Source organism: Branchiostoma lanceolatum, chromosome 13 (genome assembly GCF_035083965.1).
Source record: "Branchiostoma lanceolatum isolate klBraLanc5 chromosome 13, klBraLanc5.hap2, whole genome shotgun sequence".
Taxonomy (NCBI): Eukaryota; Metazoa; Chordata; class Leptocardii; order Amphioxiformes; family Branchiostomatidae; genus Branchiostoma; species Branchiostoma lanceolatum.
Genome location: NC_089734.1, coordinates 15270348 through 15285188, shown reverse-complemented (window position 1 = coordinate 15285188; position 14841 = coordinate 15270348). Strand labels below are relative to the sequence as shown.

Sequence of the window (14841 nt, the reverse complement as noted above, 5' to 3'; positions counted from 1 at the left end):
TTCGATAAAGGCATATCTTGGTAGAATTGTTAAATGACTGTAGAATGGCCTTTGACCTGTAATTGTCAAGAAGTATACTTTGCAAAAGTATCAAAATGTATATATGCCAGTTCTCTTGTACAGAAACGATTATTGCTAGGGCGCTAGATAAGTACATACCAAAGAATAGTATCCATTATATTACGTTTAACATAACAATTGAGCATCATTTGAGTGTTTGGTAAATATATTTATGTTAAGGTTTATTTTTTTATGCATATAGAAACATGCTGCAGTAAGCGATTTAAATGTATGGGCTGCTCAGTTTGTTAGATTTGATTGAAGTGTTCTATAGTCTAGATTGAAGAATGAAATGACAATTGCTTGAAAGAAAATATATTTCAAAGTGTTAATTTCCAATGAACTGTGTTGAATTTCATTGATGTTAACAGAATAATAGATGTATGAAATTATGTTTGTGCTCATTTTCGTCTTTTTCAGAAATATTGCTGTCAAAATAGTAGTGACATGTTTATTCTATTAGATATCTAAAATCCTCAAAGTAACCACATATCATAAATAACATACATGCGTATTAATTCAAATTTCCCTTAGTACAGAATAAGTGTCGTGGATATAATTTGAACGTTGATTCGTTCATTAAAGGTACCTTTTTCGACATCGATTTTTTGACACGGAAATGATGCTGTAGAGTCCGTCGCCCTTTTGTCTTGTCTACTTATATTAATGATAATGGTTTTCTGAATAGAAAATATACATAATGCAATAATATAACAAAACAGAAAGTACGACTGGAATAAATTATTTCCCAAAGAGACCAATAATATCGTATGCATGTCAAGGTAAACAAAGAATAATATAAACCCAACAACACCTCCAATTATATCACCTGATATCAATCTTTCATTTTGTTCAGTGTGACGAATACAGCATTTAGACAATAGACATGTTTACATCGCGGAGTATCTCATTGAGTACCATTATCATGTTAGTAGAATTGTCACAAATCATGATTCTTCCCGATGGATTGTGTTACAATCGAATAGATTGATAGTCTCTGTGTCAGATGGAACAACACACCATGGCAAGTTTCCCTTGACCATGACTTTCTACGGTATGGAACGCTGGTTTCTCCGGCGGTCCTCTTCGTACTTGCTTGCCGGTGGCCCAGTCTGTACCGATGGCTGGAACCTCATACGTTTGTAGTTCGAACCCCGCAGTCGCTCAAAGCTGGCAGGTTGCATGGCATAGGAAGCAACGGGAACCGTCCTCGGCGCCCTGCCACTAAAAAAAGAGAAAAGAAAAATCACAACATGAGTTTGAATGATCTATACCATTGCTAATGTTAGCACTTATGGGAAATACATACTATGGATGTCAAACACACGCACAGTGCTACAATAGACCTCTTGCCAATTACGGCGGCGATTTTTTATTTCCCGGGGTCAGCTGGGGGTCATGCACCAAAGTGAGGCTCGGGTTGTTCTGGCCTGGACCCTGCTGTAGTATTTACATGGCTTGAACAGCCGTGTGGCCCTAGGGCTAAAGAAAGGGCGCCACCCTTGATGCCGAATTTTGTGGGAAGAACTTTAAACTTGACTTGAAATTTCAGTTCACTACCCGTTCTGTCAAGAAAAAGTATCAGAGAAATATGACATTGCACTTGTTTTGGAATACCTGAAAGGGTACTGTTTCAAAAATGTAGATTCTACTGAACTAGACAGATGTATATGGGCATGGTAATGAGTAAAGATAGTAATGAAAAGCAAATACTTTCAAAATCAGCGGTAAATTCTGTAAATAACAACATAATTAATGAATATTATTTTCACTTGACACCCCCATTTCACACATGCAATATGTTACAACCCTCATATTTCAATACAACAGGCAGCCATCTTTATTTTGCCTGGTCGTGTGCTTGTTGAGTGCTGAATGGAAAAAATGTACAGCAATGCTTCGAACTGAGTTGTACGTCTCCAGCTGAAGTTGAATCGTATTTGGGAAACAACAGACACGATTATGAAGGAACAAAGTGTAGGAATAGTCAAGAAAACAGCGGTAAGGTGTGTAACGTTAAAATATTTCACTTGTGTCAGTTTGATATAAAACGTTAATGACCCCCTTTCTTTTGGTGTATACGGTGTCATAAGGGATGGTCGGTTCCTATTACCACAAAATGAACAAACGAGTTCGACAACCGAGGAACATGGTCGGTTCCTATATAACCACCAAATAAACAACCGAGTTCGACAAGCAAACGAGGCTGTTTATGAGGTGGTTATAGGAACCGACCATGTATTACGACACCGTATACACAGAAGGGAAGCATAGAGTAGCTGTCACTCAATTCAGGATTAGTTGTCACAAATTACATACTTCTAGAAAATAGACTTTGCCATTATTGTAATTTGAATCAAATAGAAGATGAGCGGCACTTCATTTTATATAGAAATGTTCTTTTCAAATGTATTAATGAGAAATTCCCATACTTTGAATATTTAAACGCAACGGATAAATTCATATTTTTGTTGTGTCTAGACAAACCTTGTATAAGAAACATGATCTGTTCATATATCTACACATGTACAAAGAAGCAAGAAGAAGTTGACTCTACTGGATTAGCTTAGCCTATCACTTTCGTCTATTATGTATGTTTACACAATGTACTGTATATATTTCACTGTATATGTCACTAACATGTTAGTTAGGTTTATGTTTAACGACCTGTATGTAGCCCCTCGGGGCACTAACATACAATAAAGGTTTTCATTCATTAACCCTGTATTATTGTATAGTAAAGGTGAGTAGAAGTTATATTAATAACCCCCCAGCACCTTACATTAGTATTCTAGGAGGATATGATGCTGCCTTCCTGGCCTCAGCCCACCTCTCCATCTTTCCATCTTTTACTTCGATCCCCTTCGCATTGCCACCATCTTTCGACGCCATCTTCCCGACGTTCTTCTTGACTATATCTTGTACGTCGTATTCATCCCTCCTATCCAGAATCCTTTTGATGATGAAGCCCAAGATGATGAATAAGATTATGGCAAGAATCGGCACGCAGACTGCCAACCCGATGATCAGGTTTTGGTCCACGCCTGCTGTTTCACCACAAGCGAGGTCTTCATTGGACTTGGTACACCTGAAAACACAATCTACAGTAAGTATCGGGACTATGGGAAACTAAGCTATGGGAGGGAGAGAGTGAGTGAGTGAGTGAGTTAGTGCGCGAGTGAGTGAGTGAGTGGGTGAGTGAGACAGAGAGAGAGTGATCGGGACTACAATTCAATGTTTATTGATAAACATGGCATACAATGTCTGAATTGAGTTCATTTGTACAAAAAAGGTCTTCATTCATTGATATCTACAGCACCAAAATTCTACAGTCTACAGCGCTGACGACGAAATCTGTTTAAAGTACAATAAAGAAGGTTAAGAACTCATAAAATCTATCGTCTACTGATAAGAAAATGAGAAGAAAAGCATTTTGGAATAGCATCTGATTGCGGTACACACACAAATGCTTGGAATCACTTGTATTCAGAATTTATCTTCAAAATGTTCAAATGAAATTTGATGTAAAACATCTGAATACCTGCACGATATTGTTTTGACGTAAAAATATCTGAACAAATCAACGGGAAAGTGACTGAAGTGGCTAACGGCAATCTTTCAAACTGACCAATAAAAATTCAAAAGCACAGGTTGCTGGCTAACAAATGAGCTACAGTTCTGAGGTCAATTTAATGAATGAATGAATGAATGAATGAAGACCTTTATTGTACACACATACCCACTGGGTTTAGTACAGGTCACAACAGAAAACATAACAGTTTGAAAGTACATATATATACATTACAATGATAAGCTAACACTAATCTAATGATTACGTTAATTTGGCCTCTTCTCGCTTCTTGGTGATATTGTAAATATACGTACAGGTGTGTTTTATAATAGAGGGTTTACCTAAAGTCATTAGAAATATGAATTGCTCCTCTTTGCAAAGATGTATAAAATGGGGAAAGCTACATTGAATAAGTTTATAAAGCGCAGCTCTCTCTTCGTTGTATAAACTACATTCTACTAAAAAGTGCTGCTCGTCTTCTATCCTATTTAAATTGCAATGTCTACATATACGTTGTTCTAGGGGAGTGCGGTTATGACGTCCGGTTTCAATGTGAAGTCTGTGACAGCTGATACGGAGTTTTGTGACTGCGGTCCTATGCCGTATATTTTCGAGGCTTAGATACTTTTCTTCGTTATATGTGGACTTGAACAATCTGTAGGATCTCAGTTTGTTTCGAGCTGATCCACCTTTGTTATCATTGTGTATTTCTTTTAGGAAAGTTTGAAAGTGAATATCTTTTAAGCGTTGATTGATGGAATTAATGATTTGGGACGTATCTGTGTTTGGGGATAAAGAGCAATGCCAGATGTAGCCGAAACCGCACTCCTCTAGGGACTTCCGAACTCCTGACGCCCAACATTTGGCTCCAGTTTTGTCTAAGTCTATCTGACAAGCGAGAGCATCTAACTGAAAACTGTCGGCAGGCACTTTCAGACGAAGTCTTAAAAGATGTTTGATGGCGTTTAGGGAGGCCTCCACTTGAATGGGAAACCTACCTAGTTCTGCCCTTGCAGCGAGGCCGCATGCCGATCTCGGTACGTGCAGGGCTTGTTTACAGAATTTTAGGTGAATGGATTCGATAGGGTAGGATTTGGAGCTTTTAACTGAACCCCAGATCTCCGACCCGTAAAGAATTACGGGTTTAACACAACTGTCAAAAAGCTTGTTTCTAACAGACAAAGGTGCGTCGGCTTTGTCCAGTGATTGGTTCATGCTAAATAAGGCTTTTAGTCCCTTACTGTAAAGATGTTTAATAATGAAAGCCTTTTAAACGATAGCAAAAGCCTAAATTAAAGAACTGGTATATTCGCGACCATGTAACTCACAGTGAAGAAACATCAATGCCAAAGGTGTTGTTCGGGTCACTGGAGATTGCCTGTTGAAGAGCACCTGACACACCGCTGTCGCTAACCGTGGCGTTGCTTTTGAAGTTGGCGTTGTAATTGGCGACAACGCTGCCTTGTCGGAAGTTGAGAATGGTGACACTCAACAGAGAGCTACCAAGTGATGTGGTCGATAGGTAAACAAAAATCTGGAACAAATGAGGATAGATGAGAGAAAATGTTAGAACGACAAGTTGAAAGAAGGCAGGCATACATGTAGTTGGTAATTGGTATCTTGGTCCATAGCTATATTTACGCATTAGACAGTCAATACTTAGTAGCTCTAGGTCTAGGAGTCACGATAGCAAATATACCACTGCAATATATAAGGCTATTACTAGAAACGTTTCGTTCTATCACTTATTCTTTACATAACCAAGGAAGAGACATGTGCCAGCTTGGCTATTTTTAATTTTCCCTTTGGTTCCAAAACAGTTAAAACCAAACGAATGTTATAAACTTGCAAAGAGTCAACTGAAAAATAATAGAATAACTTAGGTCTTGTGGCACAGCAAAAGTATATCAGATTAAGAAGCATTATTTGGGCGCATGTATAAGATCAATCGCAAACATAAAGAGAAATGATAAGAAATTGTTTTTTTGAGAAAGGAGTAGAAGACTGTTGATGATGATTGACCGATAAGAGTTGTTTTACTTCTGTACTGACCTGTCTGGACACCTTAAAGGAAAGTGAGCGAAAAGCCTCGGAGCTTTTGTCCTTCAGATCCTCGGTGAAAGGAATGGAAGTCATCTTCATCTCTAGGTTGACCTTCTTCGAAGCTAAAGCAACGAAAATATCAATATTGACACTATCAAAACATCACGTGTAGAACACCCTCCTCAGCCAACCCGATACCGCTCGGTACGTTACCACCCATACCGGCCCTGCTGATTCAAGCCGGTAGAATCACTTCTGGCGACGTCACCACCAAAACAGCTATCAGACAATCACATGGTTTGTACAAGCTCACCTAGAGCAAAACCGCAAAGGACGCTGGGAAGCTATCAACCAATCACGTTACGTCTTACATCGTTACCTTGGGTTCAGGACAAAATAACGGCTGTTTGCGACAAATTTAATAAGAATGGCTCATTAATTATTCATGAGCGAGTGTCGGTGACGTCGCCAAAAGCGATTTTACCGGCTGAATCTGGAGGGCCGGTATGAGAGGTGACGTACTAAGTGATATCGGGTCGGCTGAGGAGGGTGGTGTAGAATGGACAAGGGTACTTTTGTTATCTTGCAAGTTGTGATTGTCCTCTCACTACTTTTACTAATTACCATATTGTTGCTAAGGTAACGGATGACGTACCAAGTGTGCAGGTTGTTCCATCTCCGCTGTAACCAGCATTGCAGACGCAACTCTTCCCAGAATCTCCTGCGACACATGAGGCGTAACGGTGGCATGTCTCGGTGCATGCCGGGAAGACACCAACCGTGGTTGCTGGCTCGGTGGTAGGTTTGGTTGTAGTAACAATGGCGGTTGTTCTTGGACGCTGTGTAACCATGGCGGTTGTATTTTGGGGCCGTGTCACCATAGCGGTTGCGTCCGGGGGCTGTGTAACAACGGTTGTTCCTGAAGGCTGTGTCATAGCGGCGGTAGCGTTTGTTTGCTCTGCCGACGAAGTTCCGTTGACCATCATCGTGACGTCTTCCCTAAAAAAAGAAACAAGAAAACGTACGTTTCTTCTGTACAACATATAGAATCAAAATTTCTACACGCGTTTCTTAGTGACAATCTTTCAGATAACATCGGGCATCTTTCTTTAGCTCTAAAGAGTAGTCAAAGGTCGTACAGGTCACGTGACACGAGAGTGTTGTAGATCTTTGATAATGGATGCATAAATGTGGGAGAAATAGCAAGGCAAATCATACCTCGTTGGCGTGACTGAGGTCATATCCATTGCAGAACCGGCTGTCATGTTCACTGCTATTGTCGGTGAGGGTGGAGCCTGTGTGGTGTTACCGGGGTTCATGGTCATGTTGATGCCAGTCATGACTGATGTGGGGACAGCTGTGACGTTGTCTCTGCCGACCGTCACGTTGTGACGCATGGTGACGTTTTGTACGACGTCTGGTCGTGCGGTTGGCACGACGGGGGGCGCAGGCGTGTTGGCCACAGCGACAGCTGGACTGACAGCACCACAGCCACCAACTGGACACCTGTCCTCATTTGAATAGAAATAGATACATTTGTCATAATTGTGTCATTTCATTATGGTATGCTAATACGACTACTATTGGAGAATAAATCTGGCACAATGCTGATGAATTTAGTTTGTAATATGGTAGGAAGATATCTGTTGAGGGACTCTAAAAAACAAACTTTCTGCTTTAGGTATGGAGACGTTCGTCACTAAAACACGTCATACAATGGATACGTCATTTTAATTCTTCAATCTTACTTCAAGCGAGTAGATTTGGATTTGGATTTAGGATTTTATTGGAATTGCAACAGTGCAATACACGTGGGACACAGGCAGCTATTGCTGATGTCTTGACCGACACACATAATGTACCCGCTTTTTACACTTGGGTGGAAAGTCGTATTAAGTGCCTTTTTCCAAAGGGCACAAGATCGGTGGCACCGGCGTCAGAGGATTCGAACCCGGGATCCCAGGTTCTGAGTCCAAAATCCTGCCGTTACGCCACACGACCCCACCCCACTAGATAATCAGGATTAGTTGCAGTTTTGTTATCAACAGATTAAAAAGAAAGAGCAGAGTAACCTACAGTGAGATCGAGCTAGTATTCAGCCCTAGGGGATTCTCGGTGTCGTTGGCAACGGCCTGCTTCAGACTGCTGACCACACCGCTGGAGCTGACGGAGGCGTTCTGTTGGAAGTTGGCGTTCACGGTAGCCACGACACTGCCTGGTCGGAAACTGCTGACTGTGACGCTGAGAAGGCCACTGGACGAACTCGACAGGTACACGAAAATCTGAGAACAAATGATACAGAACATAAAACCTGGCGACCTGCTGAGTAACTTGACATCCTTAAAAGTTATATATAATTGTTTTACAAAAAAAATATACAAAAAATCGCTACAAAAACTATGGCTTAGAGACATGCTTAGCTTGGTAACTTGACATCTTTATTAGTTATTGCACAGAAACATCAGCAAAATCGTTACAAAAATCAAATTGGATTCATATCAATTCATACTTATATTCTTGGGATTTTCACCTCGAGAACAACAAGTCATCAGTTTCAAAATCCAATGTCATTGGAAACGTTTATTTTGGCCCTTACAAAGCTATCATCCCCTAGGCACAACAACAAAGGAACAGTCATGGGCTTTTTCTATAAGTCTCACCTTGCTGGAAACCGTCTGTGCCAGAGTTCTGAACGCCTGTGAGCTGGAATCAGCCAGGTCTGACGTGTACGGGATGTTCATGGTCATCTCCAGACTAACTTGCTGAGCAGCTGTGAGAAACAAAATACATTCCAAAGCTTTTTAAAAACCCATGAGTGAATGCCTAATACAGATACATCTGAATGGTGTCTAAATTCAACCACAACACACTATTCACTCAATTGAAGGGCAGTGCAAAATACATTGTATCTTACCTAGGGTACACGTGACGCCGTCTCCTTCATATCCAGAGCTACAGACACATGTGTAGCCAGACTGTTCTGTCACACAAGTGGCGTACAGATGACACGGTGTCGAGCATGTGGAGACAGAACTGGGCGTCGTGACTTGAAGGGGAGGGGTGACTTTGTCTGATGTCGTCATGTTAAGAGAAAGATGTTGACGCGTTATGTTTCCTGCTGCCGTAGCGTTAAGGAAGGTTTGGCGGTAGCTTGGTGTGGTTGTGTTTACACCTAACGTCATGTTGGCAACCGGTACCGTCAAGGGGAGTCTTGTTGTATTTTGCGGTGTTGTTGCGTTGAAAGTTGGCAAAAAACGAGTGGTCACATTTCCTGGTGTAGTAACGTTGACAAAAGTTTGACTGTAGCTCGGAGTGGTTGTATTCACGCCCGATGTTGCGTTGGCGATCGTTAAGAGGAATCGTGTTGTATTTTGCGGTGTTGTTACATTAAAGGTTGACAAGTAACGGTTTGTGACATTCATAACTGTCGTTATGTTGCCCATCATCAGAGGGAAACTTGTGGTTCTGTTCATGGGCATCGTTGTCATATTGTTGCTACGAGTGGTGATATTGAACGCAGCAGGCGGCATGGTCACTGGCTTTGCTGTGGCGTTGGAAGGGTCAGCTGTTGTTACACCGACACTGCAGCCACCGACTGGACACCTAGAATGGTTTTAGAACACTCGAATCATACACTAAAAGGGTTTTAATTTTCTTGATGCTACCTGATGACTAAGAAATGAACATTTTACTTAATAGGATTATTTTCTACATCACAATGTGACAGCATCCTCACGACGGTTGACAAAGTAAAACATTTAAAGTGATTGACAATAAGGGAACAACTTACAGAACGATGGAGCTAGTGTTTAGCCCTAGTGGATTTTCAATGTCGTTGGCAACGGCCTGCTTCAGACTGTTCACCACACTGCTGGAGCTGACGGAGGCGTTCTGTTGGAAGTTGGCGTTCACGGTAGCCACGACACTGCCTGGTCGGAAACTGCTGACTGTGACGCTGAGGAGGCCACTGGTAGAACTCGACAGGTACACGAAAATCTGAGAACAAACGATACATTATCTATAATCTGATAACATGCTTGATAATTGAATTGACACATTTAGAAGTTGACCATAAGAAGTTTTTAGTCTATATCGACGTAAAGAATATCAACCCCTACATACACTAATGAATGTCAACAGTAATGTTTTTATAAGCCTCACCTTGGTTGAAACCGTCTGTGCCAGATTTCTGAACGCCTTTGAGTTCGAGTCAGCCAGGTCTGACGTGTACGGAATGTTCATTGTCATCTCCAGACTCACTTGCTGAGCAGCTGCTTACAAAAAAGAAGAAAAAAAAGATCCAAAGTTACCATTTTTTGCATGAAATACCCCTTCTCCCCTATCCATAAACACATCCCAACTATCAACAATAAATTGTATAAAAGCTGCTACTGAAAATGTATTTGCTGTATCTAATAATTGTGTCTTATAATACAATATCTGAATTAATCTTTTTCTCACCTAGGGTACAGGTGACGCCGTTCCCTTGATATCCAGAGCTACAGACACATGTGTAGCCGGACTGTCCTGTCACACAAGTGGCGTATAGATGACACGGTGTCGAGCATGTGGAGATAGAACTGGACGTCGTGACTTGAAGGGTAGGGGTGACTACGTCTGATGTCGTCATGTTAAGAGGAAGATGTGGACGCGTTGGTAAATATGGTGTAGTTGTGTTTACGCCAAGCGTTGTGTTGGCGACCGTTAAGGAGAATCTTGTTGTATTTTGCGATGCTGTTACGTTAAACGTTGGCAGGAAAAGGCTGGTGGCATTTCCTGGTGCTGTTACATTGAAAGATGACTGGTTGTAGCTTGGCGTAGTGGCATTTACACCTAACGTTATGTTGGCGACTGTTAAGTGGAATCTTGTTGTGTTTTGCGGTGTTGTTACATTGAACGTTGGCAAGTAACGGTTTGTGACATTCATAACTGTCGTTATATTGCCCGTTATTTGAGGGAAACGTGTTGTGCCATTCATGGACATCGTCGTGCTGTTTCCACTGGCCATGACGTTGCTACGAGTTCTGGCATTGAACGCAGAAGGCGGCATGGTCACTGGCTTTGTTGTGGCGTTCGAAGGAGCAGCTATTGTCACACCGACACCGCAGCCCCCGACTGGACACCTAAAATGATTATTAAACAATACATCAAAAGATGCACGGGTAGTTTTTTTCTTGAGGTGCGCTTATACATAACAATACTGCTTTCGAGACTTCTTAATTATATTACAATGCGACAGCACCCTTGCAAAGGTTGATAAACTAAAGCACTTAGATTGACTGACGACAAGGAAAAGAGCTTACAAAGAAATTGAGCTGGTGTTGAGGCCTAGTGGATTCTCGGTGTCGTTGGCAACGGCCTGCTTCAGACTGCTGACCACACCGCTGGAGCTGACGGAGGCGTTCTGTTGGAAGTTGGCGTTCACGGTAGCCACGACACTGCCTGGTCGGAAACTGCTGACTGTGACGCTGAGAAGGCCACTGGTTGAACTCGATAGGTACACGAAAATCTAGCCAAACAAATAAAATGTAATCATTACACAGATTCAGAATGCCTTACCACCAGAAATTCATTGACGTCAGTGATTTTTTGTAAACATGTTCCTGTGTAACATTATTTGGACGGCTTCCGTTTTGTATCCATTAACTTAAGTCGTCAACAATACATCATATAAACATGTCTCCGTGGCGCAGACGGTAACGCAACCCCGGCCCGCCGCTTCGCCATCACTCGGCATCAGGATCAAGTTCCGTGGCTCTTGGGGCCCGATTTCGATCCTAGGGTCGGCTCAGCTCGGACATGTCGTAAGGGATTGCATTCGTCATTTCGGATGGTGACGTAAAGCCGACGGTGCCGTGTATGAGGGAGTTTCGGGCGTTAGCCTCAAGCGTCAAACCTCTGAACGTAAAAGAACCCAACAAACTAATCGAGAAGAGTAGGGGTGACCCGGTTTGCTTGGCCAAAAACACGAGCCGTGGCGAAGCCGCATTGCACTTCCACTGAACTACCTTTAGTGAAACCATTGCACATGAAAAAGCATTATGTTTCACCTCAATTGAGGATGCCTGCTTTACCTTACCTAAAAACTATGAGACAGCGAAAGTACCATGTATGTTTATTAGACATGTTACCTTGCTGGAAACCGTCTGTGCCAGAGTTCTGAACGCCTGTGAGTTGGAGTCGGCCAGGTCTGACGTGTACGGGATGTTCATGGTCATCTCCAGGGTTACTTGCTGAGCAGCTGCTTACAAAAAAGATTTAGAGTTACCATTTGGCATAAAACACTTCCATCTCTTCCATCCATAACCAATTCTCAACTATTAACGATAAACTATATAAATGCTGATTCTAAAAATGTCTATGCTGCATCTAACATTTTTTTTCTTACAATACAGTATCTAAATAGATTAATATTTTTCTCACCTAGGGTACAGGTGACTCCGTTTCCTTGATATCCAGAGGTACAGACGCACGTGTAGCCGGACTGTCCTGTCACACAAGTAGCGTACAGATGACACGGTGTCGAGCATGTGGAGATAGAACTGGACGTCGTGACTTGAAGGGGAGGGGTGACTTTGTCTGATGTCGTCATGTTAGGAGGATGTGGACGCGTTGTTATATTTCCTGCTGCTGTAGCGTTGAGGAAAGTCTGGCTGTAGCTTGGTGTGGTTGCATTTACGTCAGACGTTGCGTTGGCCACCGTTATGGGGAGTTTAGTTGTATTAAGTGGTGTTGTCGCGTTAAACGTTGGGAACAAACGAATGGTTGTATTCCCTGGTGTTGTAACGTTGGCGAACATCTGGCTGTAGCTTGGCGTGGTCATATTTACGTCAAACGTTCCGTTGGAAACCGTTAAGGGAAATTGTGTTGTATTTTGTAATTTTGTTCCATTTAATGTCTGAAAGTAAGGGGTGGTTGTATTCATGTATTGTGTTACATTTTGCATCGTTGGAAGCAATCTTGGGGTAGTTGTATTCACCGACATTGTCACGTTGTTTGACGTAACGTTACTGTGGACGGTGACGTCAGGGGCAGACGCCGTCGTATTCACTACTTGCTCTGCTGTTGTATTGTCAGGGGTAACTGTTGTTACGCCGACGCCACAGCCACCAACCGGACACCTGGAAAGAAAATATCAAATACAGATATTTCTTCCTATCTTATGATTAAAAGTTCTAAACACAACCTAAGAAAACTAATTACAGCTTTGCGGTAGGAAACCCTGTATTGAATCAGTTGATTTTGTATGGGCACTGCCATTTGTTCATGGGCGCCACAATTTTGTATCCCATAATTCTATGGGCGCCGCCCAGTGTTTGTGATTTCGATGTGCTAATTTTGACATGTAATGAGCGTGTTGTTGCGGTCTTGTATTTCATCGAACTAAGAATTGTGCAACTTACAAAGAAATTGAGCTGGTGTTGAGGCCTAGTGGATTCTCGGTGTCGTTGGCAACGGCCTGCTTCAGACTGCTGACCACACCGCTGGAGCTGACAGAGGCGTTCTGTTGGAAATTGGCGTTCACGGTAGCCACGACACTGCCTGGTCGGAAACTGCTGACTGTGACGCTGAGAAGGCCACTGGTTGAACTCGACAGGTAGGCATAGATCTGTTAACAGAAATAGTTTGGAAATACATTAATGTCACTGTGTCAAGAGATTTATAAGACTTGCACTTTTAGTCACTATAAAAAGCGTATCTTTGATACTATTCCCCTTAAACATAGGCATTATATTGTATCTCCAACTACACTTATCTTCTGCCCAAAACTTAGACTAACGTAAGAAATGGAGGTCAATTTTCTTTCAAAGTAGAGGCTAGGCTCCGGCTAATTTTGAACTTTTTTCATGCCTTTTTGTCGGGATTTTCTATTGTGTCATGTTTTCTTTATGTCACCAAGCCAAAGAAAACTTGATAGAATAGAAAGCCCTACAAAAACGCATAAAAACGTCCAGAACTAGCCGTAGCCAAACCTCCATTTGGAGAGTATGGCCTTCGAAATAATCGGTGAGGAATGCAACTTGCCAACTAAGAGCTGTTTTACCAACTATAGTGCTTATTATGTTTACAGCACGACATCAAATGTAGTAATCTTCATCGACGTATCAAATGTAGTAAGCATATAATTGTCTATTGCAATTATGCAACACAGAGAGAGGGGCGAGGGATAAAGAGGGAGAGAAAGAGAGTCAGACAGGGGTAGGGAGAGAGAAATAGGGACGAGGAGAGAAAAGGAGAGAGAGAAATAGAGGGAGGGAAAGACAGAGGGAAAGAGAAATAAGGAGAGAGAGAGAGTTTGAAATAAACCTAGCAGGGGTCCTACAACCTTACCTTGCTGGAGACCGTCTGTGCCAGAGTTCTGAACGCCTGTGAGTTGGAGTCAGCCAGGTCTGACGTGTACGGGATGTTCATGGTCATCTCCAGACTCACTTGCTGCGCAGCTGTTAGAAAAGATGCATTCAAAATCTTTAGAAACTCTTTAATAAACACATTTACATGGTATGATTACATATAAATGGCCTGCTGTTTCTGAGAAGATGTGTGTACATAAAAAGCACATTGTGTCAAGAATAAGAATTCCAATAGTTGCCTGCATTTTTCTTGCCGTGTCAGACTGAAATATTATTAGTTAAATGATTATTACTCTTTGGGCTCAAGATACTTTAAAGTGCTATTTTTTTTTAGGTACCTAGCAAAAGAGTTTTTATCAACGTGTCTGAAGTTGCATATTTCTTCTACTTCTTACCGGTAAGGACCGAAAGTCAGGCAGGATGTTTGCGAGAAATAGTCCTTCAGCACCAAGGACAGGGCCAGCTGTTCGATATTCGTCAATTTTCTCACTATAGCAGTCAATTTTCTTATAGTTTTCACTACACATTCATCACACAGACTGATACGTTTACCTTACAAACATGTACATGTATCATATTCAACATCATTCATAAATGGCGCTAAAATGACTTACCTAGACTGCAGATGACGCCGTTGCCTTGGTAACCGGAGCTGCAGACACAGGTGTGCCCAGACTGTCGTAAGACGCAGCTGGCATAAATGTGGCAGGGCGTGGAGCATGATGGGGCGGAAGTAGGCGCCATGACATGTGGGGAAGTGGCCGCCATTTTGTTCTCTACCGTTGCGTTGGCTAGTTTTGTCGTGTTGGGGGACAT

At 42.1% G+C, this 14841-nt stretch overlaps 2 protein-coding genes across 3 annotated transcripts; both read right to left on the bottom strand.

The window, feature by feature from the left end:
• Positions 1–1100: 1100 nt before the first annotated feature.
• Positions 1101–5813, bottom strand: LOC136447911 (uncharacterized). 2 transcript variants are annotated; one of them, XM_066447050.1, is made up of 4 exons: positions 5684–5813; positions 4960–5165; positions 2843–3148; positions 1101–1284 (listed from the first exon to the last, which is right to left on the bottom strand). In XM_066447050.1, the coding sequence occupies exons 1-4, from the start codon at positions 5771–5773 to the stop codon at positions 1110–1112; spliced, it is 777 nt and encodes a 258-aa protein (XP_066303147.1). In that variant the 5' UTR covers positions 5774–5813; the 3' UTR covers positions 1101–1109. The 2 variants fall into 2 exon arrangements, with proteins under 2 accessions (XP_066303147.1, XP_066303148.1); XM_066447051.1 differs by having other exon boundaries at positions 2891–3148.
• Positions 5814–6294: 481 nt separating this feature from the next.
• Positions 6295–14841, bottom strand: LOC136447699 (uncharacterized). Its single transcript, XM_066446741.1, has 11 exons — positions 14640–14841; positions 14006–14115; positions 10978–11183; positions 10136–10797; positions 9836–9945; positions 9465–9670; positions 9132–9277; positions 8335–8444; positions 7751–7956; positions 6893–7180; positions 6295–6673 (listed from the first exon to the last, which is right to left on the bottom strand). The coding sequence occupies exons 1-11, from the start codon at positions 14839–14841 to the stop codon at positions 6295–6297; spliced, it is 2625 nt and encodes an 874-aa protein (XP_066302838.1).

What these genes read in the sequence shown, in the direction of transcription:
- LOC136447911 (XM_066447050.1), bottom strand. Translation starts at nt 5,773, where the DNA reads ATGAAGATGACTTCCATTCCTTTCACCGAGGATCTGAAGGACAAAAGC. An exon ending in GGCATTGATGTTTCTTCACT is followed by an intron (nt 3,149 to 4,959) that starts GTGAGTTACATG and finishes TTGTGTTTTCAG; the next exon opens with GTGTACCAAGTCCAATGAAG. An exon ending in TATCCTCCTAGAATACTAAT is followed by an intron (nt 1,285 to 2,842) that starts GTAAGGTGCTGG and finishes CTCTTTTTTTAG; the next exon opens with TGGCAGGGCGCCGAGGACGG.
- LOC136447699 (XM_066446741.1), bottom strand. Translation starts at nt 14,841, where the DNA reads ATGTCCCCCAACACGACAAAACTAGCCAACGCAACGGTAGAGAACAAA. An exon ending in AACACCAGCTCAATTTCTTT is followed by an intron (nt 10,798 to 10,977) that starts GTAAGCTCTTTT and finishes TAATCATTTTAG; the next exon opens with GTGTCCAGTCGGGGGCTGCG. An exon ending in AATACTAGCTCGATCTCACT is followed by an intron (nt 7,181 to 7,750) that starts GTAGGTTACTCT and finishes AAATGAGGACAG; the next exon opens with GTGTCCAGTTGGTGGCTGTG.